We start from the raw sequence: 23,149 nt of genomic DNA, 5'->3' as shown, positions 1-23,149 counted from the left end.
ATGGGCGGAACACCTGAATGGACATGTTGCTAAAGAAGACGTGCCAATGGTCACCAGGTACCTGAAAAGATGCTCTACACCTTTAATCATCAGGCAAATTCAAATCAGAACTGTAATGAGGTGTCACCGCACATCTGTTGGAATGGCTGTCATCGAAAAGACTAGAAATCCCAGGTGTTGGTGAGGATGCGGAGAAAAGGGACCCCTCGTCCACGGTTGGCGGGAATGTAAATTGGTGCGGCAGCCACTGTGGAAAACAGTACGGAGGTTCCTCAAAAAATTAAAATAGAACTGCCAGGTGATCCAGCAATCCCACTTCTGGGTATTTACCCTCCAAAAATGAAAACACTGATTCAAAAAGATATATGCCCTCCACGTTCCTTGCAGCATTATTTGCAATAGCCAAGAAATAGAAACAACCTAAGTGTCCTTTGAAAGATGAATGAATAAAGAAGATGTGATATATGTATGTGTGTATTACATACACACAAAGGAGTGTTATGCATCCATAAAAAAGAATGCAATCTTGCCATTTGCAGCAACGTGGATGGACCTCTAGGGCATTATACCAGGTGAAATAAGTCAGAGAAAGGCAAATACAGTATGATCTCTCTTACGTGTGGCTCTAAAAAACAAATAAATAAAAAACGAAGGTCACAGCTCCAGAGGACAGATTAGTGGTTGTCCAAGCTGGGAGTGGGAGAAATGGGTGAACTGTATTTAGTTTTGGTTTTAGTTTAAATAAATTGAGTTGGAAAAGAAAAGAGTATATCCAAGAAGAATGAGTGAAAACAATGTCCCGTGTTGCTGATTACAGACATTATCTTAAAGGTATTTTTTTCTCTCTTGTAATTACTTTGAGTTCAACTCCGTCCCAAGTCTTCAAATTCAATGGCACAGGTGTCCCTCAGGAGAGGCTGGGACCGTGCCTGATGGATCTAAACATGCGCCCAGCCCAGGAGGTGGAGAAAGTGAAGGAAGGGTCAGCCAGGTGGGCTGGTTGATACACGATAACATGTCTAAGCTGCAGCAGCATTTAGTGACCCTGGACCAACCTTCTGAGCATAAAAGCCACCTGTCCCTTCTTTATGTCCACCTTCGAAATTTAAAAAAAAAAAAAAATCTGTCCGCAGAATGCTTTCTGAAAACCAGCAGTACAGAAAAGTAGTCTTCTGGCACTTTTCTGATTTTATTAAAGTATCCTTCTGCTCTTTGGTTTATTCTCTGACACAGTTCTGTTTCTGTATCTTTTTCTTCCTCTAAAAAAAAAATCACACAAAAAACTGTAACTGAAGAACTCAAACTACCTCATCAGCATTTTGTTGCCATATGGCGGTGGCTGGCCTCAGAGGAATAAGCTTGAGACTTGGATGGGTGATGGGGCACATTATCTAGAGTGACCAGCACACTACGGTGAGCACCGAGAAGGAAATAGACTTAGTTTAATTAAACTATCATGTTGGGGCTGGGGGAGGGGAATCGCATGAACAGTATTTTCTTTTTTTTTTAATTTTTTTTAATGTTTCTTTACTTTTGAGACATACACACACACACACACACACACACACACACACACACACAGCGTGAGCAGGGGAGGGGTCAGAGACAGAGGGAGACATAGAATCGGAAGCAGGCTCCAGGCTCTGAGCTGTCAGCGGGGCTTGAACTCACAAACTGGGAGATCATGACCTGAGCCGAAGTCAGACGCTTCGCTGACTGAGTCACCCGGTGAACCAGTATTTTCTGAACACGCCTCATTTAAAGCTTGCTCAGGATCTCGGATAATGCAAATATCAAGCACTCAGTATGACAAACCTTGTAAATTTCAAACCACAATGCAAGGGTTTCCTCAGTTGTGGCACTGATGTAACTGTGTCAGCATGTGTGTGTGTGCATTTTACTAATTTAGTATCTGCTAAATTAACGTATCCTGTTATGTGTTATATGTTTCACTGTTCTATGTTACAGTGATTCACCAATTCTACACACTGCTCGGTGTTCATAGTGTAGCAGGATTCTCGCACAGAGTAGTGACACCAAGACTTTTTTTTTTCCAGGAAGCAACTGTATTCCTGCTGGCACTGCTCAGTTGGATTTGTACCCAAAGAACTGAGTCCCGAACGCCTCATGGCTTAGTTTTTAATTTTTTTACTCTTTTGAATCCTACATATGGTCACACACAAATATGTAGTCTAAGTGATCTCATGTTACCAGGTCGTGAGGGATGTTGTCACGTACGTGTATAACCAGGTTGCCTTGAGGTTTTTTTGTTCCTTTCCTTAGGGAGGGGACCTTACCACATTAGCAAATAAGTGTACTTTTAATCCCCATCACCTATTTCACCCATCCCCTCCCTCCACCTCCCGTCTGGCAACCACCACTTTGTTCTCTGTATTGAAGAATCTGTTTTGCTGTCTGTCTTTTTGTTTGCGCATTTGTTTTGTTTCTTAAATTCTACGTGTGAGCTATTTCTTTTACATCCAAAATCTGCTGGCGACACACACGTGGTTATTTACCTTGTCCAGAAGGTAAACAGCTGGCTTAAAGTAAAGTAAGGAAAAGGATGAGTCCTAGGTTAATACAACACAAGGCTTTTCTTCCCTCTGTCTCCCTCCTCCCAATTCCCCATGTGAATCCATCCCCCAGTGATAGATGTTGAAGGACAAATCAGAGCGCCTTCCTCTTGCACTGTAAGCACGTTGCAAATGAAGCATCCCCGTATTTTTAAGAAACTGAAGATCTAGAAAGATGCTAATTAAATTGTCAGAAAGCTTTTTGCCTCTCATTTCAGTGCACTGCATAACTAGGTAGCCAGACGCTAGATATAGCATTGGAGTGCTATTCTTGGCTGTTCGTATACTTTTAATTATTTAATTTAAGCTATGTCTCAAACAGGGAAGAAAAAAACTAGTTGCAGACCCGGTCAGATCAGTCAGGCACCACAGAAATCTTCAAGTGTCTCTCTCCAATCCTCCTTATTCTCTGACACATCTCCTATCTGTGTCTTGGAAGACCTCTACATCATGCTGCAAATGACAAGTCGTAGGGAACTTTTTGGTAGATGTCAGGTGCCCATATATTAAAGCCTCCATCCGTCCATCCATCCATCCATCCATCCATCTGTCCATCCATCCATCCGTCCACCTATCCGTCCATCCATCCATCCATCAGTCCGTACATCCATCCGTCCATCCATCCATCCTTCCATCCATCCGTCCATCTGTCCACCCATCCATCCATCCATCCAATATTTACCGAGCTCCTGTTTACCAAGTGCCAGGACTATGTTAGAAGCTGGGGGAGCAGAGCAGAGTGGAATGATGGATAGTAAACTGTGGTTCTTGCCTTAGCAATGCTTATGGATAGTGAGGGAGGCAAACATACAGAGATGCAATGAGAAGAACTTTCAGCAGTATAGGCAATGGAACTGACATTCCATTGGCCTGGCCTGGATAGACACCATTGACACTGAAGGCTGGAGTTGCAATGCTCAATTCAGGGACAAGAAATGTGGCCTTGGCCCTGCTTAAGGGAAGGTTCCTCAAGGGTCTTCCACACTTAAACCTGGAAATACGATAGTAAAAACAAAAGTATCTTTTTTGCCTCTAAGGACAGGGAAGTAGTGAGAAGTCCTAAGCTCTGGGGATCTGGGTAGAGGCAGGAATGCCCTTGGGATAAATCAAAACTGCAAGCCTATCCCACTCTTTCTGTGGGATTTGAATGTATGCTACTGATAAGATTTGGGAATCCCAGTGCTAAAAGTGAACATATTTTTTTTTCCCCCTGGGCCATTGGAATCCCTGGGATACTGACAGACACAAATGAAAAATCACTCTACAGGGAATGAAAAACCATCCTGCTGAGCATAATTTTGCATGAAAAACTCAAGGTCTCCTGAAGAAATAGATCACAATAAGGAGAGTCAGTAGATGCCATAAAGGAAGAATTACAAATAGGAGAAAAATCTAAAGATTATAACATACAGATGCTTACAATAAGAAAATTAAAGAAGAGAAACCATCATGAAAGAATAGGTAGCTATGAAAAACAAATAAAAGACCGGCTAGAGAAGGAGATACAACATCTAGAAATGAAAAACTATAGTCTTTGAAACTAAACTCTTACGTGGTTGGATTAAAAAGCAGAGTGGACACAGCTGAAGAGAGAATCAACCTAAGGACGTTACTCACAATGAAGCCTAGGGAAATAATTAGAAGAAAAGTCAGCTGTATTGAGAGATACAGAAAATAATAACAATAAGGATACCTAGGACTTGTAAGTAGGAAAGGACTCAACAGAGCTAATCCATGGAAAAAGAAGGGAAATCTAGAAATAAGAGAACTGAATGGGAAGGAAAGCCAAGATACCATCAAAGACTCAAAAGCAAACAAACAAAGCAAAAGCTAGTGTTTTGAGAATAGTAATAAAATAGCCAAATTTCTGGCAAGATTCATTGAGAACAAAACGAAAGGCAGAACATACAAAGAATATTAGGGGAACACAGTTAACAGATAATTGTCAAACATCTTAAGGGAATATTATGATCAAGTTGATGCAAGTAAATTTGAAAACCTAGACAACATGGTGAATTTTTCTAGATAAACTGTGAATTACCAATACTGACCAATAGAAAAGCGAAATCTCAACAATTTCTAAAGAAATTGAATCCACATTAAAATCTGCTAACCAGAAATAATTAGTAGTAGAAGGTTTGCTGGTGAGTTTTGATGAACATTCAAGAGGGCTTATCTTAAGTTATATAAGCTCTTCTAGAGAATAAAGATGTAACCTCCATCTTATACAAACTATTCAAGGAAATAGAAAAAGAAGGAATACAACCCTGGACAAGGAGCATATAAGAAAGAAGTTTTATTGGGGTGCCTGGGTGGCTCAGTGGGTTAAGCATTGGACTTTGGCTCTGGTCCTGATCTCACGGTGAGTTCCTGGAGCCTGCTTCAGATTCTGTGTCTCCCTCTCACTCTGCCCCTCCCCTGTTCATGCTCTCTTTCTCTCTTTAAAAAGTAAACAAACAAAAATCTTAGAAAAGAAATTCTATTAACCAATGTAATGTATGAATATATATGCAAAAATACTAAATATTTGAAAACAAAGCCAGCAAGCTATTTAGAAGTAAGATTCCAAGGCCAATTAGAATTATTCCAAGAATGTAAGGTTGGTTTAATCTAGGAATTCTATTTAGGATTTCACCGCATAATATATCAAAGAAAAAGAAAACAATGATTATCTCAATAGATACATAAAAACGATTCAATGGGGCACCTGGGTGGCTAAGTCGGTTAAGCGGCCGACTTCAGCTCAGGCCATGATCTCCCCCATCTGTGGGTTCGAGCCCCGTGTCGGGCTCTGTGCTGGCAGCTCGGAGCCTGGAGCCTGCTTCGGATTCTGGGTCTTCCTCTTTCTCTGTCCCTCCCCTGCTTGCTTTTTGTCTCTCTCTCAAAAATAATAAACATTAAAAAAAAGAACATTCAATATAACTCAATACACTAGAACATGACAAAATAGCTTTATAATCGAGGAAAGAAGGTGCTGTGAAATAAACAGTACTCAGGAAGAAAATGTCTCTATAGTGAAAAAAAATAAAGTGGGATTTCTAGCTCACATCATGTATAAAAACAAATTCCAGATAGATTAATGACCTAAATACGTAAAGCAAAGCTTTAAACCTATTAAAAGAGAGCATAAGGGACATTTGTATGACTTCATCGTAGGAAAGAATTTCTTTAAAAGTCCAAAAGCAGAGCACAACATAAACGGCTGCTAAAAATGGACAAAAATATGAGCAAGCAGTTTGCAGAGGAAATCCAAAAGCTAACAGGTAATCAGGATATAGGCAGGAAATCACACCCAGCATACTGAAAAGCAAAATGTTGGTAATACCACCAAGGGGTGGTGAGGTGGAAAAGGAAACTTTCATACACGGTTGACGGAATGATGATTGTTACAATCACTCTGAAAGCTGTCAATGTCAAGTGTAGCTAAAGATGTGCGGGTACTATGACACAGGGCTATTGGAGGTTTGTATTCCTTTGAGAAACTATTGCACAGCAGTACAAAAGACAGCTTTATCTATCAGGATGCTCACTGAAGAATTGTTTGTAATTATCCGAAACTTAGATACCAACTAACTAGCCCTCCCATGAGGGAGTTCATAAATGAATTGTAACATAGTCCTATATCGGAATACTGATACAGCAGGAAATATGAATGGACTCGATATACATGAAATCAACATGCAATAATCTTAAAACATAATATTGACTTACATGTAGACTGTTCAAAAATGATTCTTAAAATGTGATACCACTGTGTCCATTTGAAACCCACAAAGCTTGCCAACACGTACACATATGGTAAAAATACAAAAATATAGATGGGATGTACACACATCAATTTCAAGGGAGCAGTTGCTTCTGCAGAAGGGGGGGGGTGAGAAAAAAAGGGAGGATTGGTTGGTCTTTCGCCTTCGTATCCTTTTCAAAGCAAGGAAACAACTAGAACCCATGTTAACATTTTTCAACCGGATTAACACACACATGAATAGTGTATAATATAAATAAAAATAGTGAATAGTGAATAATATAAATAAAAATATTTTCAGGATGTTAACAATAAATGTCCAGTTAGCAGTAGGCTCCAGGATGGCTCTGAGAACGGACAGCAGGTAGCTGTGTCTGCCCAAGTGTGCTAAGGGATCCTTCCCAAATGGCACTCTTCAGGCTGTGATATGAACAAGAAAGAGACTCCTGGGAGAGGGAAGGGAAGTGGGCGTCACCTGGAGTAACCAGGAAGTGGCAGGAGATCTGCAAGGTAGTGGGAGTTGTGGCTGCAGAGGACGATTTGGTCTATCTTTGCTGTAGGTCAAGATTTGCTATCTTAGCAAAGTTCAGCTCTCCCCCCAAAGCTCTTGCTTCTGTTTAGACTGTCCTTTCCCTCTTCCAACACATTTCCCTCTTCTTTTTATGTTTCTTTTCTTCTGAGCCTTCTTCCAGGGGTAGAAATGAAACAACTATTAAGTCAAGGATTGCATTGTTGAAAGACCTTAGCATCATCTACTAGCCTGACCCCCTCATTTCATCCACCAAAGAATGTATGGCTTACTTTGAGGGCAAACCATCCTGAAAGTTTTTACCTTCGCAACTCAAGTCAACTCAGTTGGCTTTCTGGGGGGATTGATTCCTAGAAAAGATTTATGAAGGAATCAGGGGAAGGTCTGTGTCCAGAGACAGTTCATTGTTCACTGGTAGAAAATTTCATGAAAGTAACACGGTGATATATACCTATGGGTGCTTAGTATATTATACATTACTTTCATGGGTTCTTTTTTTATTAATTTTTTTGAATGTTTATTTTTGACAGGGAGAGTCAGAGTGTGAGCGGTGGAGGGGCAGAGAGAGAGAGAGGGAGACACAGAATCTGAAGCAGGCTCCAGGCTCTGAGCTGTCAGCACAGAGCCCGATGCGGGGCTCGAACTCACAAACCGCGAGATCATGACCTGAGCCGAAGTCAGAAGCTCAACTGACTGAGCCACCCAGGTGCCCTGATGGGTTCTTAATTATAAAAATTACTAGGGGCACCTGGGTGGTTCATTGGTTAAGCGGTCGACTTTTGATTTTGGCTCAGGTCATGATTTCACAGTTTGTGAGTTCAACCCCCCACCCCCCCATCCAGCTCCACGCTGACAGTGTGGAGCCTGTTTGGGATTCTACCTCTCTCTCTCCCCACACCCGGTTTGCTCATGCTCTCTCCGTCTCTCTCAAAAATAAAGGCACTTAACAAAAAAGAAGCTGTCTCTTGAATTCAAGTTTTGAAGAGCGAGATGGGGCATCATCTCATCCCACCCCACCCCACCCCCAGATCTGGGGATTTTTCTCACAAATGAGCGAAGAATTAAGGTGAAGCATGCATAAGGCTTGGCCACTGTGTACAGAAGACAGAGCGACATTGATGAGGCAGGAGGATTCAAGTGCAAGTGACAGGGGAGAAACGAGAGACCTGGGAAGGAACAGCAGTCTGCACCAGAAGACGATCAGAAAGGTTCGGGGCCAGACTGTTGAATCTCAGAATATGACTACACATTCCGGGTCAATTTGAGTCCTTCCCCTCCCCCAGCACCACTTGCAACAGCTCAGGCAAACACAATGATGCCTTTCTCCAGGGTTCTCTGTACTGTTCCGAAACACGGTTTCTTGATTCAACTCTACCTCTTAAGAGAAACGCAGCAGGCTGAAACACAGGGTGCCCTCGCTTTGGGGAGGCGGTCTCTTGTTTCCGGACTTCTCTTTAACTTCTCATGTTGGTTTGAAACCTCTGTGTTTCCTGAGCGTCTCAAGCCATGCTTCAGCCATAGGTAAATCAAAATGTCCAGGAGGAATTCCCCTGGTTTATAAGACTGCTCTCACTGGAGTACTGGTCCAGCTGACCCTGGCAGGTGATCGGCGCGGAGAGCATCAGTCTGGATTTGCCGGTCCAGATTCTGTTGACTCCTTCATTCCTGCCTCCAACAATTAGTGATGTAAAGATTTCTGGGCAGTCTCCTCATGTTTTCAAATGTATCCTTATATTTATAACGAACGCCCCCCCAAACTATTTATTTGCATGGAATGGACCCTTTCCTTCTTGGGTCCTTCTTGGACCCTTTCCGATCTTTTCCCTCTGTTCTAGAGTTTTGAGCCAAGGTGGTGTTGGAGAACACAGAAGCACATGGCTCGTCTCTTTTAGCAAACACAGTATCTCAGGTGACGGCTCCCACCAGTTTCTTCCTTGACCTGGCAAAATGCCGGCATGCGATACAAAGCATTTTATACGTTTCTGTGCACTCGCATCCTTGGTTGCCAGTATTTATTGGTGGCAAAGCAGCTCGGTTCTCTTTTTCGTTCCAACATTACACGTGGACCTATCTGTGTCCCTCGTTATTTGCATGTTAACAAAACCCGAGGAAAACTTTAAGCAGAGAGCATTTCCTGTGATTTATTGTGTCTCCTGTATTACACGCATACCTACAAAAGCCGGTAACAGAAACAGAGCCTGTCTCTGTTTAAAAGTATAGCTGAGCTGGAAGCAGTATCAGCTGTCGGTTGATCATGTACGGTTGTCAAACACTGAGCTTCGTTTGGCCAATGCCTGCTTTGGGGGTTCACCCTCCGTGAACATAATGGCGGGTAACAGTTCCCAAACTGTGTATCAAGTGTTCTGAACAACTCACGGCTGACTTGATATGCACCATTTAAGAAAAGTGGGGCAGATCCTCATATAAAACATGCCCTGTGTGGGCTCATGAACATATTAGCAGGGAAGCTTTATGATTAATGCTTGTAATTCACATGCACGAATGCCGTCGGAACCCTTTTAACTTTGGCATGTCTGGTTCGGGCTGTGGAACAATGTCTGTGCCTTTCTCTTGCAAGCAAAACAGGGGTGTTTCGCTTTTAAGGTAAAGTTGAGATTAGGACTTAGAAGCATGAAGGGCTTCTTCGCCTGAAGGGGACTGACAGGTCTCCGGGAAGCTAGCCTGGGAAGGCATGGCTGTTGTCTTGAAATCAAGGGATCTTAACCTGGGCTCCAGGTCTGCCCTGACATATCACCAATTTGGGAAAAGAAAGAGAGTCTGGAAAAGGACTTCACATAGTTAAAATTTGGGGCCAGATTTACTTTAAATAATTTCTGTTCATCATGTTTGGTGGTAGAGAAAAACACGTCGATTTGATGTGTATGGACTCTGAACATTTCCTTCATTTTTTATCATAACTCCCAGGTTTTCTAAGAGTTGCTCACTTTTGTCAAGGGTTCAGTAAGTCTGTTGTTTTTGTTTATTTTTTACTTGCTGAGTTTCAAGGAAAAAAGGGCATGTCTTACAATGTTTTACAAATTACAAAATTGGGGAATGAGAGAATGTTCATTTCGGTACTTGGTTTTTTTTTTGTTTTGTTTTGTTTTGTTTTTTAATCCATGTAATGGGAAAGTAGATTTCCTTCCAGTGTAAATGGGCAGATCCTGATGAAGATAATAGGCTTGCCCTTCATCTTTAAGAAGCCCTCCAGGAATTTCTTCCTTCCTGGGTTGGCGTAGAAAGATATTTTTACCTTTACTATAGCTTCTTTCCTTTGGGCACGTTTCTGGACAGGAGCACAATACGGTGGAGAAGGGCTGTGTCTGGATGGTGTGTGACTGGCAGTCCTGTGCGTCTGGGCTCTGCCCCGTTCACATGATACAACTTTGTGCACCTTCTCTCATGTCCCTGGCTCCTTCCTTGTCAGATGGTGGTTGGGACACCTCAAATCTTGGAATTGCTGTGAGGATTATGTCAGAGTCTTTTTACTTAAAAATAGAAAACATATGGAAAATATATGATATTATATAACATTTAATTTTTTTTGCATGTTTATTTGCATTAGAGAGAGAAAGAGAGAGAGAGAGAGAGAGTGCATGAGTGGGGGAGAGAAAGAGAGAGAGACAGAGACAGAATCTGAAGCAGGCTCCAGGCTCTGAGCTATCAGCACAGAGCCCAACGTGGGGCTCGAAGTCACAAACTGCGAGATCGTGACCTGAGCCGAAGTCAGATGCTTAACAAACTGAGCCACCAGGGGCCCCAACATTTAATTTTAATATATGATATCTAATATATTTGTTATTCCATCAATATATTTTATAAATAAGTGTATAAATAAAAATATCTAGTATATTTATTAGTGAAAAGCCCAGCAGTTTCACAAACACCCTGGAAACTCACAAAGTGATGTGTTCCTCCCTGCCTCTCCCCTGCAATGGACTCTTTCCGTGCAGACTCATCATTGTGGCCCTGATTGGGTTTTTAGAGCCCATCCTTATCTAGATACACATGTATGTCTACTCATCTACTCTTAAATTCCAACAACACATTCTGTGTGACCTCCTTTTAGACTCTTTGTAACTTTTTTTTAAAAGTTTATTTATTTATTTTGAGAAAGAGAAAAGGACAGGGGGAGGAGTAGAGAGAGAGGGAGAGAGAGAAAATCCCAAGCAGGCTATCTACTCTCAGCGCAGAGCCCAATGTGGGGCTCTGTCTCATGAACCATGAGATCAGGATCTGAGCTGAAATCAAGAAGCAGAAGCTTAACCAGTTGAGCCACCCAGGTGCCCCCCTTCTTAGCTTTTTACCGTATCCTTCCAGCACTGTAAATAACATTCCTTTTTTCATGTAACACAGCTACAAACTGTTGTTATAATAATTTGTGCAGAAATAATATGTATCACAGAGGAAAGCTCTATTGACCTGTAATGTATAAAACTAAATACAATTCCTCTTCAGCATGGCTTCTCTACTGTAAGAGAAAGAAAGAAAGAAAGAAAGAAAGAAAGAAAGAAAGAAAGAAAGAAAGAAAGAAAGAAAGAAAAAAGAAAGAAAAGGAAACAAAAGGAAAACGATTTTGGAAGCTCACAAGATCACAGGACCCTGGCATGCTGGGAAGAGGGGAACAACTTGGCTTGTTAGAAGCAGAAATATTCCTTTGATCGTTCACTTCACAAGTCTTAGAGCACATCGTAATGTGCTCGGTGAATTAGACCATCTTACTTTCCGTGGAAGAAATAATTTGCCTATCTCACATTTAGACACCTGCAGTACCCATTTAAGATCTCCCCATTGGTGGCTACTCACAGCTACTCACACCGCAGTTATATTTCACCCACAACTAAAGTTCTCACACTGGAGGGGAAAAAGGCGCCAATCTGCATTTCTTGCCAATGTCACGTTATCCGATTACCTTGTTCCTGCACCTGCTCTGTACAAACACAATTGTGATTCGGTCCTAACGGCCAATTACCATTAGCTGATCCTGAGTTTTTGTCAGACAGCCCCGAGGGGCTCACCACGCTGTAGATGCAATCTCGGTCCTAAAACAGTAACATCAGTGAGTATCAACCACAGTCTGTTTCAAGACTGAAAAGGCAGGAATCTGCCAATATAGATGATAGATAAGATCTGTGCGTCCTATTTTTACCCCTGTTCTCCTTCCCCCCAGCAGCTCTGCTCTGCATGACAGGCAAGGTTTCTATGTCCCGTGCCTGTATCCTGATAACCTTTGTTGGTTGTGTTTCGTGATGGCATATGTTTCTGTCCCTGCATAGTGCTGAGGGTCCTCTGAAGGAAAACCACCTTCCTTCTGTGTGTCAGTGGGATGGCTGGGGAAGGAAAAGGATGCTTTGCAGGTTAACACATTTTGGCTCAGGCTCCTAACTGGCAAACTGCTAATTGGGTAACCTGGGAAATTTGTTTAAGCTTCTCGCGCTTTGGTTTCCTGTAGCGTAAAATGGAAATAATAGTTCCATTTTATGGTGTTGGTGTGATAACTAAATAAAGTAATAGATAATATACAAATGCACGCACAGATACACATCCCTCACACCCACATGTCGCTGTTGGAGTAATCTCGATAGGCTAGATTAATCTGCAGTTAAATCGACACCGGGACTTCAGCGGCTTAGAACAGCGCAAGTTCATGTCTCGGGCGCATGCCCTTTGCGGGTGGGCAGGTAGGTTCGGCTCAGTTCATAACACAAAGCAGCAGCTACAGTTCCTCACTGTAGGTTACACTTGGCCACCCGGCTCCAGCCATTACCCTCGAGGGGATTTAGACGTTTTTGCAATCCCGCCACGTATATGAAGATCGTGAATCAGAAATATTTGGAGACTGATACCCATGCCCACTGTCTGTGTCTCACAAAACCGAGTCAGTCCTCTGTATGTTAATTTTCTCATTGACAATACGTTGTGGAGATGCTTCCGAGCCAACTTGTAAAGACATCACTCATTATTTTTAGTGGCATCATGCTTTAAATATACCATAATTTATGCAGCCATCTCCTTATTGGTGGGCTTTTTTATTGTATTGCGATATAAGTACACTTAATGGCATCTCTGTGGTCAGGTGCTTTTATTCTGTAAGATCACTATCCAGAAGTATCTAAATCGCCAACATCAACCTGCTTCTAGAAAGAAACATAAGGCTGTGTTCATATGGCTACATATCTCATTTAAAATGGGATTTATGAGGGGCGCCTGGGTGGCTCAGTCGGTTAGGCGTCTGACTTCCGCTCAGGTCATGATCTCACAGTTCGTGGGATTGAGCCCTGAGTCGGACTCTGCACTGACAGCTCAGAGCCTAGAGCCTGCTTCGGATTCTGTGTCTCCCTCTCTCTCTGCCCCTTCTCTGTTCACTGTGTCTCTCTTTTTCTCCTTCAAAACTAAATAAAACATCAAAAAAATTTTTAAAAATAAGATGGGATTTATGACTTGGAGTAAAATGTAAAGAAACAGACTACTTTGGAACAACAGGCTTCTCACTAATCTTAACCAATTCTCAACCTCTACCTATTCTCCTCTGTTTTCCCCTGGACATGAGCAGAAATACTTGATCCCAAATTAAAAAAAAAATTTTTTTTACATTTATTTATTTTCGAGAGACAGAGTAAGACAGAGCGTGAGCAGGGGAGGAGCAGAGAGAGAAGGAGACATAGAATCTGAAACAGGCTCCAGGCTCTGAGGTGTCAGCACAGAGCCCGACACGGGGCTCGAACTCACGGACCGTGAGATCATGACCTGAGCCACCCAGGCGCCCCCCCATCCCGAATTTTAAAGTGTAGACTGAGCGCCTCCATTGGGTATCAGCAATACAGGTTGTAAAGATGCTTGACAAAGAAAATCTTGCAGAAAATATCCTACCGGACTGATCTTTGCATCCCACCCGCAGAGATGAGATTCACTCTGACCGCATGGTGGAGTTCTTTGGACCTGAGGACTAGACGACTCGGGTCCTCTTCCCATCCGCGGGAATGCAGAAAGAGAAAGAAACATCCCCAGATAACACTGCAATCAAGCTATAGGCATGTGTTCCTGACGGTTGTCCTTCAAATCACCTCTTTGGTCACCTGTTTTGTCTCAATCCTTTCCCTCTTCCCTTCCCATTGGGGTGCTATCTGCTCAGTGTTTGTAGAACAGTTTGCACGGAACAACCCCTTAGTAAGCATAATTATCCAAGCCTACAAGGAAAATTGCTTTCTGTTCAGTTTTAGGGGGGAAAAAAGCAAACCCTTAGCTAAAACAAAACAAAACAAAAATCCCATAAATGCGTGTGCGTGCACACACACACACACACACACAGAAACTGCTCACGCCATTTAGGTGTCTCAACCATATTTTTAAGAACTCAAGTTTTAGGGGCGCCTGGGTGGCCCCGTCGGTTGGGCGTCCGACTTCGGCTCGGGTGGCGATCTCATGGTTTGTGGGTTCGAGCCCCGTGTCCGGCTCTGTGCTGACAGCTGGGAGCCTGGAGTCTGCTTTGGATTCTGTGTCTCCCTCTCTCTTCTCTGGTTATCCCCCATTCATGCTGCCTCTCTCTGTCTCTCAAAAATAAAATAAAATATAAACCATTTTTTTTATTTTTTATTTTTTATTTTTTTAATTTTTTTACCGTTTATTTATTTTTGGGACAGAGAGAGACAGAGCATGAACGGGGGAGGGGCAGAGAGAGAGGGAGACACAGAATCGGAAGCAGGCTCCAGGCTCTGAGCCATCAGCCCAGCGCCTGACGCGGGGCTCGAACTCAAGGACCGCGAGATCGTGACCTGGCTGAAGTCGGACGCTTAACCGACTGAGCCACCCAGGCGCCCCTAAACCATTTTTTTTTAAATGAAAAGAACTCAAGTTCTAAAACCGGGCACATGAGATTGTTTCTTCAAAGCAGCTGGCCCCTGACTGCTCTCTGGTTCTTCCACCAACAACCTGCCAGATTGGAGTAAGAAATAATAAGGGAAAAGCTAAGGCCAGAAGAACTTTTACTATCGGCTCCAAAACCCATTTTTTGGAAGAATTTGTATTTGTGGGAGAGACCCTTCTTTCAGGAGAATTAAAGTCTGCCATGGTGCGGCTGCTTTCTAACGTTTATCTACAGGAGTGGCATTCAAAATATCGAATAACTAGACTTGCAAGGGTCAGAACGGATGGTCAACCTGTTAGAACAGATGCCAGCCACAGACAATGCCCTACAGCTGTGCCAGCGCACGGAGCTGAGTATGAGCTGTCCTTATACATCACTGAGTCGCCTGAAGAATTTTCACTGGCCTCCACTCTGCCTGTGTCTCCTTGCTCAGCATACAAATGCATTATGATGAATATAAAAAAGTCTGGAAACTGCATCCCCTTCTTAATGAAAGTCTACTTCAATTCCATTCCATACTTCCCTTCCAGCGTCTGTAAAAAAGAACAAAAACCACACACACACACACACACACACACACACACACACACACACACACAGGAACAGCAGTAGTGTGGAACGATTCTGTGTCGGAAACCATGTGGATGTCATTTTTAACCCTGTTCTTAAATACATATTTCGTAGATTAGTTTACAGTTCTGGTTTTGTCATCATACACATTTAGATCAAACTAAGAAAAAAAATAGATGTTTTTCTTAAGTTAGAAATGTAACAGGGGCACCTGGGTGGCTCCGTCGGTTGAACGTCTGACTTCGGCTCATGTCATGATCTCACTTCGGCTTGTGAGTTCGAGCCCCGTGTCGGGCTCTGTGCTGACAGCTCAGAGCCTGGAGACTGCTTTGGACTCTCTCTCTCTCTCTCTCTCTCTCGCTCTCTCGCTCTCGCTCGCTCTGCCCCTCCCTTACTCATGCTCTGTGTGTGTGTCTCTCTCTCAAGAGTAAGTAAAATGTTAAAAAAATCGTGTTAAGAAATATATTGTTAATATTTAGGGAGCGGATGAATTTTCGAGCGCCTGTGTCACAAATTACCACAAAGTTGGTGGCTTAAAACAACAGATACTTGTATTTGTCCTGGAGACCACAAATACAAATTTAAGGTGTGGGCTGGGCCATCTCCCCCTTCCCCGCCCCAGAAGCTCTCTGGAAGATTCCATTTCTCACCTTCTGCCAGCTCCTGGTGACTGTGTCATTTCTTGTGACGATGCCACACCAGTCTCTGGTTTTGTATTCACATCCCCATCTCGTCTCTTGCCTGTGTCTTCCTCACTGTCTGTGTGTCTTTCAGGAGGGCACTTATCATCCAATTCAGGGCCCACCCAAGTCATCCAAGATGATCTCCTCACTACAAGAGCCTTCACTTAGTTGTCTGCAAAGAACCTTTTCCCAAATGTTCCCAGGGATTTGATGTGGATGTATCTTTTGGAAGGCCAGCATTCAACCCACTACAGGGAAGATAGGAACAAGAAAGGAGACAGACAGGGGCGCCTGGCTGGCTCAGTTGGTAGAGCATGGGACTCTTGATCTTGGAGTTGTAAGTGGGAGCCCCATGTTGGGTATAGAGATTACTTGAAAATAAAATCTTAAAAAAAAAAAAAAAGGAGATAGAATCAGGAAAAAACAAAACAAAACAAAACAAAACAACTAATGGACAGCCTGAGTGTAAATTGTAGAAAAAAACAAAACAACTAATGGACAGCCTGAGTGTAAATTGTGGAAAGAAATGGTAAGGAAGGAAAAAAAAAAAAAGAAACCTGTTAAGTCTTTTTATAGATTAAATCTGTGTAGTAATATTTACCTAAGCATAGCTGTCTTGAATGGTTCCACTGCTTTGCCTTGTGCTGACATTAATATTTGGTATTTCTACTCTATCTTTCTCATAAGAGCTTAAGCACGCCATGAGCATTTCCAAATATCTACCCTTTGATTTTTTTTAAGTTTATTTATTCATTTTGAGAGAGTGTACGAGTGCACGCTCACAAAAGCAGGGAAGGGGCAGAGAGAAAGGGAGAGAGAGAATCCCAAGCGGGCTCCGCACGGTCGGCACAGAGCCCAGTGCGGGGCTCAAACTCACGAATTGTGAGCTCATGACTTGAGCCCAAATCAAGGGTCCAACACTTAACCGACTGAGCCACCCAGGCACCCCTATGCCCTTGGATTTTGACTTCTCTTAAGCCTAATAACTGTTGAGCATTAAAAGTCGGATGGGCAGGGACAGGCAGAAAGCGGAACACAAGCTGAGTTCCCAGTTGATCACAAACCGTTTCTCACATGTGGCCGTGGGGAATTTTACGGTTTCCGGTTGCCTTCGCATCATCACGACGGTGGCATCCTCTGGAAGGCCCGATTTTCACACGCTGCCTTGCGGGGTGTAACGCTCCCGCCAGGCTAAAGATCATCCTGGACCCCCACCCCATCACCATGAACCCCTTCCAGCCTGTGACCTTGCACACTCTCCACGTGGCCACCACGTCTGTCACCACCCCTCTGCCCCCAACTCCTTCAGACCGACGTGCGTCACCACTTCTGTCGATTCCACGTTAATCCCTGCAGAATTCCCTTTACACACGGCTCCCACTCCGAGTATTAAACGCATATTTCTCCCTGGCTGCTTCTAGTTCTGAATTTGCGTGTTTCAGCTGGGTGGGTTCTGTAAATCTCGTATGTCCTTTCGTTGACTGCCTCCTCTCTCCTATTAATTTGTTATTAAAATTTTTTTAATGTTTATTTATTTTTGAGAGAGAGAGAGAGAGAGAGGGAGGGAGGGAGACACAGAATCCGAAGCAGGCTCCAGGCTCTGAGCTGTCTGCACAGAGCCCGACGCAGGGCTCGGACCCACAAAATGTGGTCATGACCCGAGCCGAAGTCGGACGCTCGGCCGACTGAGCCACCCAGGTGCCGCTTTCCTATTAAATTTTAAGCTCTGGAAGATCAGGGGTCTTATCTGCTATTTACTTTGAAAGTAGTATGTGGATTCAACTGGTAGGCAATTAATGCTGTTACCGGGCTGAAGCCTAGGGGGTGGTTCTCAAACCCTGATGAACTACTGAGTCATGTGGAAGTCTTGCTAACACGCAGGTTCTGGACCAGACCTTGAGACGCTGCATTTCTCCCAAGCTCTCAGGCGACCAGGATCTGCCCGTCTAGGGAACTGTACTTTGAGTAGTGAGTCTTAGGGCCCCAAACAAGTTTCAAGGAGGGCATTTCCACGTTAAGTGTATCCTGAAGAAGGGATGGGAACAAGATTGCCATGGGGCTAAGTGACACTGAGAGTGACCGCAGGGAAGCCTTCCTCACTTGGATCCTCTGGGTAAAAATCCCACACAGGCTGCATTGAGAATTCCCGTTACAGGTGACATGATGTTCTGCACTGTTCCTTTTTAGTGCTTCCCTCCTTCCTTTTCAAATTAAAATCCCACAGCTCCTGGGTGGCTCAGGCAGTCGAGTGCCCAACTCTTGATTTCGGCTCAGGTCATGATCCCAAGGTCATGGGGTTGAGCCCTGTGTTGGGCAGCACACTGAGTGTGGAGCCTGCTTGAGACTCTCTCTCTCCCCCTCTCTCTCTCTGCCACCCCTCCCTCACTCACACACTCTCCTTCTTTCTCAAAAAAAAAAAAAAAAAAAAAACCTCACAAAAAACCCTCTTTTCAAGAATGCTGTCGGATGACCGTTTTCTTTCATTATCCATACAGGAAGATGATTTTCTTTTTTTTTTTTTTAATTTTTTTTTTAACGTTTATTTATTTTTGAGACAGAGACAGAGCATGAACGGGGGAGGGTCAGAGAGAGGGAGACACAGAATCTGAAGCAGGCTCCAGGCTCTGAGCTGTCAGCACAGGGCCCGACGCGGGGCTCGAACCCACGGACCGCGAGATCATGACCTGAGCCGAAGTCGGCCACTTAACCGACTGAGCCACCCAGGCGCCCCAGGAAGATGATTTTCAATAGCAACAGAGCCGAGCCATGATTGCAAGGATCATAATTCACAGGTTTGTCTTCTGCGGTGACACAAACCCAGACTCTGTATGCACACCTCTCGGCATCAGGAGCCATAGGGACGTTATAGTAATGGATCAGAGGAAGGCTTCACTGAGGTGGCATTCAGGGTAGAGAAGAGGGTCAAGAAAAGATAACCGGATGTGTGTGTGTGTGTATCTGTCCCGCTGCCTGCTGAGGGTCACAGGAAGGACAGTGCCGGGAGCCACTGGGCACAGCCATCTTCTTCCAAACTCCCGCCAGCATTAAGGTTTATTGCATCCTGGTCCTTTCTCCAGCCACCTTCTATTGTGACAATAGGAGACAGTGCCTTCTCGGCCTCCCGGTTGGGCCCGAGACACTACGAGTCCCACATCTTCTAAGACCAGCGTGGTCGCCTAGAACTTGCAGCATTGATGGAAATGTTTTACCCTCTGCCGGGACTGATTCAGTAGCTACTAGGTACATGGGACTACCGGGCACGTGAACTGCGGCTGGGGCAACTGAAGGACTGAATTTTAGTTTTGTTTAATTTTAATCAACTTAAGTATAAATAGCCACCGGTGGCCAGTTAGAAGCTGCAAATTCAAGAAAGGGAGTTGAAGGAGATGAATCCCCAGCCAAGGATATGGCACTCAGAGGTATACCTTTGTCTTTTTGAGTTGAATAAATCGCCACCATAACGGTGGGGCATCGTTTTTAATATTTGAGCCCAAGCTGGCGGTCGAGGCCGTGTTCTCTGTGCTATACCACTTGGCCAATTAAAAGAGAGACCCCCGGAGCCTGTAGGTCTGGTTTAGTGTTCCGTGAGTGCATAAAGGATTGCAGCGGGCTTAGCTGTTTTAGTAGGACCATATGGGGTTAACGCAGGTCTCTTGGTCCATGAGGCATTAAGGTGGGAAAAACATGCAATTTAAAAAAAATTTTTTTTAACGTTTATTTATTTTTGAGACAGAGAGAGACAGAGCATGAACGGGGGAGGGTCAGAGAGAGAGGGAGACACAGAATCTGAAGCAGGCTCCAGGCTCTGAGCTGTCAGCACAGAGCCCGACGCGGGGCTCGAACCCACGGACCGCGAGATCATGACCCGAGCCGAAGTCGGCCGCTTGACCGACTGAGCCACCCAGGCGCCCCAAAACATGCAATTTTAAAAAGCCGTTGAAGAAGAGACGCGTCCTTTTTTTCCCAGAAGGTAGTTAAGAGGTGATACAGTTTAGGGGAGGGATCTGAGGATTTGGAAAAGAGAATAACAAAGGTTTGCCCGTAACACAACGCAATGCATTCTGTCGTATACCCCCGCTGATATAACAGAGGGGTCTTTTGCTATGCCTAGAGTAAGAATTATAATGAGCCAGGGACTGAGTGGTAGGAATCGGACACTGAGCAGATACAGTGAGATTTACCCGTGGCTGGTTCTCAGCTGGTCATCGAGGTGAGAAGAGAAGGGTCCCTGAAGGCCCCAGGGGACACCAGGAGAGACTAGCTGTCTACTTCAAGAGCCTGCAACTCCAACACGTGAATTCCACGTGAGTCTCTGGCACCTACTTCTCCAGCAGGCTATGGCACCGCTTGACGTCCCAAACTGTGTCATGAAGAAGAAACTGCTGATTTGGGTGGAACATTTTGCAGATGAGAAGCAATATCAATGAGGGAGTGGTGGCATTGCAATGATCAGACGCTTATTAGGACACGGGAATTTGATATCCCCAGTGGACTGTCGGCATTTTTATGTGGGAGGGGAACCATCACGTGTGGAACTGGCCCAGTTGGAGGAGAGGCTAGCAGTGACTTGCCTTTGGGGGGGGGGGGGTGTCAGTCACAGGCTATTATGAAATTAACTTTGGGGAAAGTTCCTAGAAACCACTAGTGGTGATAATACCTCCTTTGATAGTATTTCAGTGGCCTGGGGGAAAAAAGGGGTTAAGGTCGTGGTTCACAAGGAAGGAGGTTTAATAGGAAGCCGGAGCCCCCAGCCTGGGAGCTAGACCCCCTGGCTCTAAGCACCTGTTTCACCATTCATGCTTTGCATCAAGATCACAGAGGGGAGCTTGTTAAAGCTACAGATTCCTGGCCCTCCACTGACCTCCTAAACCAGAATCCCAGTGCCCAGTGTCCCCAGAGCTCTACTTTTTTAAATGTTCATTTAGTTTTTGAGACACACACATACAGACACACAGAGCACAAGCAGGGGAGGGACAGAGACAGAGGGAGATGCAGAATCCAAAGCAGGCTCCAGGCTCTGAGCTGTCAGCACAGAGCCCGACACAGGGCTCGAACTCATGAACTGCGAGATCATGACCCAAGCCGAAGTCAGAAAGCTTAACCGACTGAGCCACCCAGGTGCCCCAAATCTCTATTTTTTAAATAAGTACCCAAGGTGGTTGTGATTTGCGCCTTCTCCAAGCCTTAGTTCTCTGAAAGGTGATGCAGGATTTGGCAACATCCGAGTCAAGATTACCGTAATAGACATAGTATGATTTAGTTTTTGTAAAGCACACGACAAACTCGATTAACTCGTATCTGTCACAACCCCACTGAGCCATGGGTTTGCCTTATTTAACACACTTCTCTCTTTGGACATCTCGACAGATGTCATTCGCCTGGCTGAGCCTTCTTCACCGTGCTAAGACAGCTGGGGGAACCTTCGAGCCAAATGAGCTGGGTTCCCTGAGTTGCAAGTTGTTTCTGAGGATTGATAAAAGCAGCCTTTCCTGTTCCGTGTTATTCTAAGTTTGAAGGACGCCGGTGGAAGGCCCCCTTCAGGTTGGGGGGATTTTTACGCAGGGTGAAAAGATCAGTTATGCCCTAACAGGTTGCCGGCTCCGGCGAAAAGTCAAGGGCGGTGGGCTGGACCCAGCAGAGAATGGTGATGTGTTCTGGCCCACGAGAGGGGCGCTCGCACCCCGAGGGCTCCGAGCGCAGCTGCCTCCGGTGTGGCCCATCTTGCTTGCATTTGGCGGCGCGAGGCTCCAAGACCAGGGGGAGGGGGGGGCTGGCGTCCTGCCCCCGAGCTGGAGAGGGAGCGAAGGTAGCTGCAAAACCCAGCAGGCGCGAATCGCCGGGGCCCAGATTGACGGAGGGTGGGGCCGCGGGGAGGCAGTGCACGCGAGGCCGCGGGAGAGGTGGGCGCGCCGCGTCCCAGGTGCGACCGCCGAGCGCCTCCCGGAAGCCCTCCTCGCGCCGCGGGGTTCGGATTGGCTCGGGCGGCGAGGTCGGCGAGGTCGAGACCCTTTCGGCGCCTTCCCCACCCCACCCCCCTCGACCCGCCCCGCGGCGGTGGCGATGCCGTAGAGACGCGGGCGCGGGGCCGGGCGGGGGCATGCTGGCCGGGCGGCGGGGCGCGGGTGGCAGCGCGCGGGGGCCCGAGCGGCGCCCGGCCCGGGGCGCCCGGGGGCCGGATGGCGGAGCCCACGCGCGCCGCGGAGCCGGGGAGGTTTGCGCTCCGCTCGCCGCGCTGCAGGGAGGGCGCGGTGCCAGCAGCGAGCGCCCAGGGACCCAAAAAGAAAGCTTTTTATTTGCCGAAGATGAAGCCCCTGAAGGAGCCCGCCCCCAACAACAACAACGTGTCCTTTGTGATCCATTGTCAACTGGGCAAGGAGATCAAACACATTTGCAGCAACTGCAGTCGGGGGGAGGACGCCCGGGACGGTGAGTGCCGAGGCCCGTCGGGGCGGCGGCGGCGAGCGCGGGAGGCGGGGAGGTGGCGCGGCCGGCCGGTCCCCAGTTTGGGGGCGCCGCCGGCGTGTCTCCCCGGAGAACTGTGGGGACATCCGCCCGCCCGGCACTTTGTGGAGTGCAGCCCGGAGCCACACCGGGACCGCATCCGAGCAGCTGTATTTGCAGCCTCAAATGAGGGCTTTGAAACAGTTAAATGGGCAGCTCTGGGATTTCCTCTCCGGGAGGTGGGGTTTGGGGAGGGGGGTGGGGTGGAGATTTGTCAGCGGTAGCATTATTAGCTTCAAAAAGGTGATTACACCTGCTTTCCTAGTTTTCCGGGCTTCTTAGCCATTCATTCTCCCTCCCATCTTTGCGCTCTGATGGGCTTTGCCCGGGCGGCGTTACAGATGTGGGGTTCGGGTGGGTTCACTTTGGAGAGGCGGTTCGGCCTCGGCCACGGCGCCCTGGAGACTTGTGGAGTTGTTGAATGGTTTCTGTTTGGAGTGAAACATGGCTGTGATTTTTGGAGCGCAGCTGCCGGCCCCTCTTGGAATGATGCCCCAGTGGCCAAAACGTGGGAGGTGGGGGAGGGGCCTGCAGCGGCTTCCTGCAGGTGAGCCCGTGCGGGTGCGAGCCCGAGAGCTCCCCCAGACCTGATCTGAAGTGGGGCGGGGAGAGGGTGCCGGGCCGCCAGCGACTCTGGGCTGGAGGAGCCCAGAACGAGGGACAGCTGGCGCGGACCAGGCAGCA

At 45.9% G+C, this 23,149-nt stretch overlaps 1 protein-coding gene across 7 annotated transcripts in view; it reads left to right on the top strand.

Annotated features, from left to right (window-relative positions):
- PHACTR1 (phosphatase and actin regulator 1) overlaps nucleotides 1-23,149 on the top strand; it is a 559,123-nt gene that overhangs the window by 279,358 nt on the left and 256,616 nt on the right. Inside the window, exon 1 of one of the 7 annotated variants that reach the window (XM_078446628.2) lies at nucleotides 21,837-22,390. The exons of the other annotated variants lie outside the window; for them this stretch is intronic. Within the exon in view, the coding sequence (XP_078302754.1) occupies nucleotides 22,141-22,390 (250 nt within the window). The 5' untranslated portion in view covers nucleotides 21,837-22,140. Of the gene's footprint in view, nucleotides 1-21,836; nucleotides 22,391-23,149 lie in introns of those variants that run through there. 7 annotated transcript variants of the gene reach the window in all.

The sequence above is a fragment of the Panthera onca genome, chromosome B2, assembly GCF_046562875.1.
Source record: "Panthera onca isolate mPanOnc1 chromosome B2, mPanOnc1 haplotype 2, whole genome shotgun sequence".
Lineage (NCBI taxonomy): Eukaryota > Metazoa > Chordata > Mammalia > Carnivora > Felidae > Panthera > Panthera onca.
Note: the sequence above shows the minus strand (reverse complement) of the source record. Positions and strands in the feature narration are given on the sequence as shown.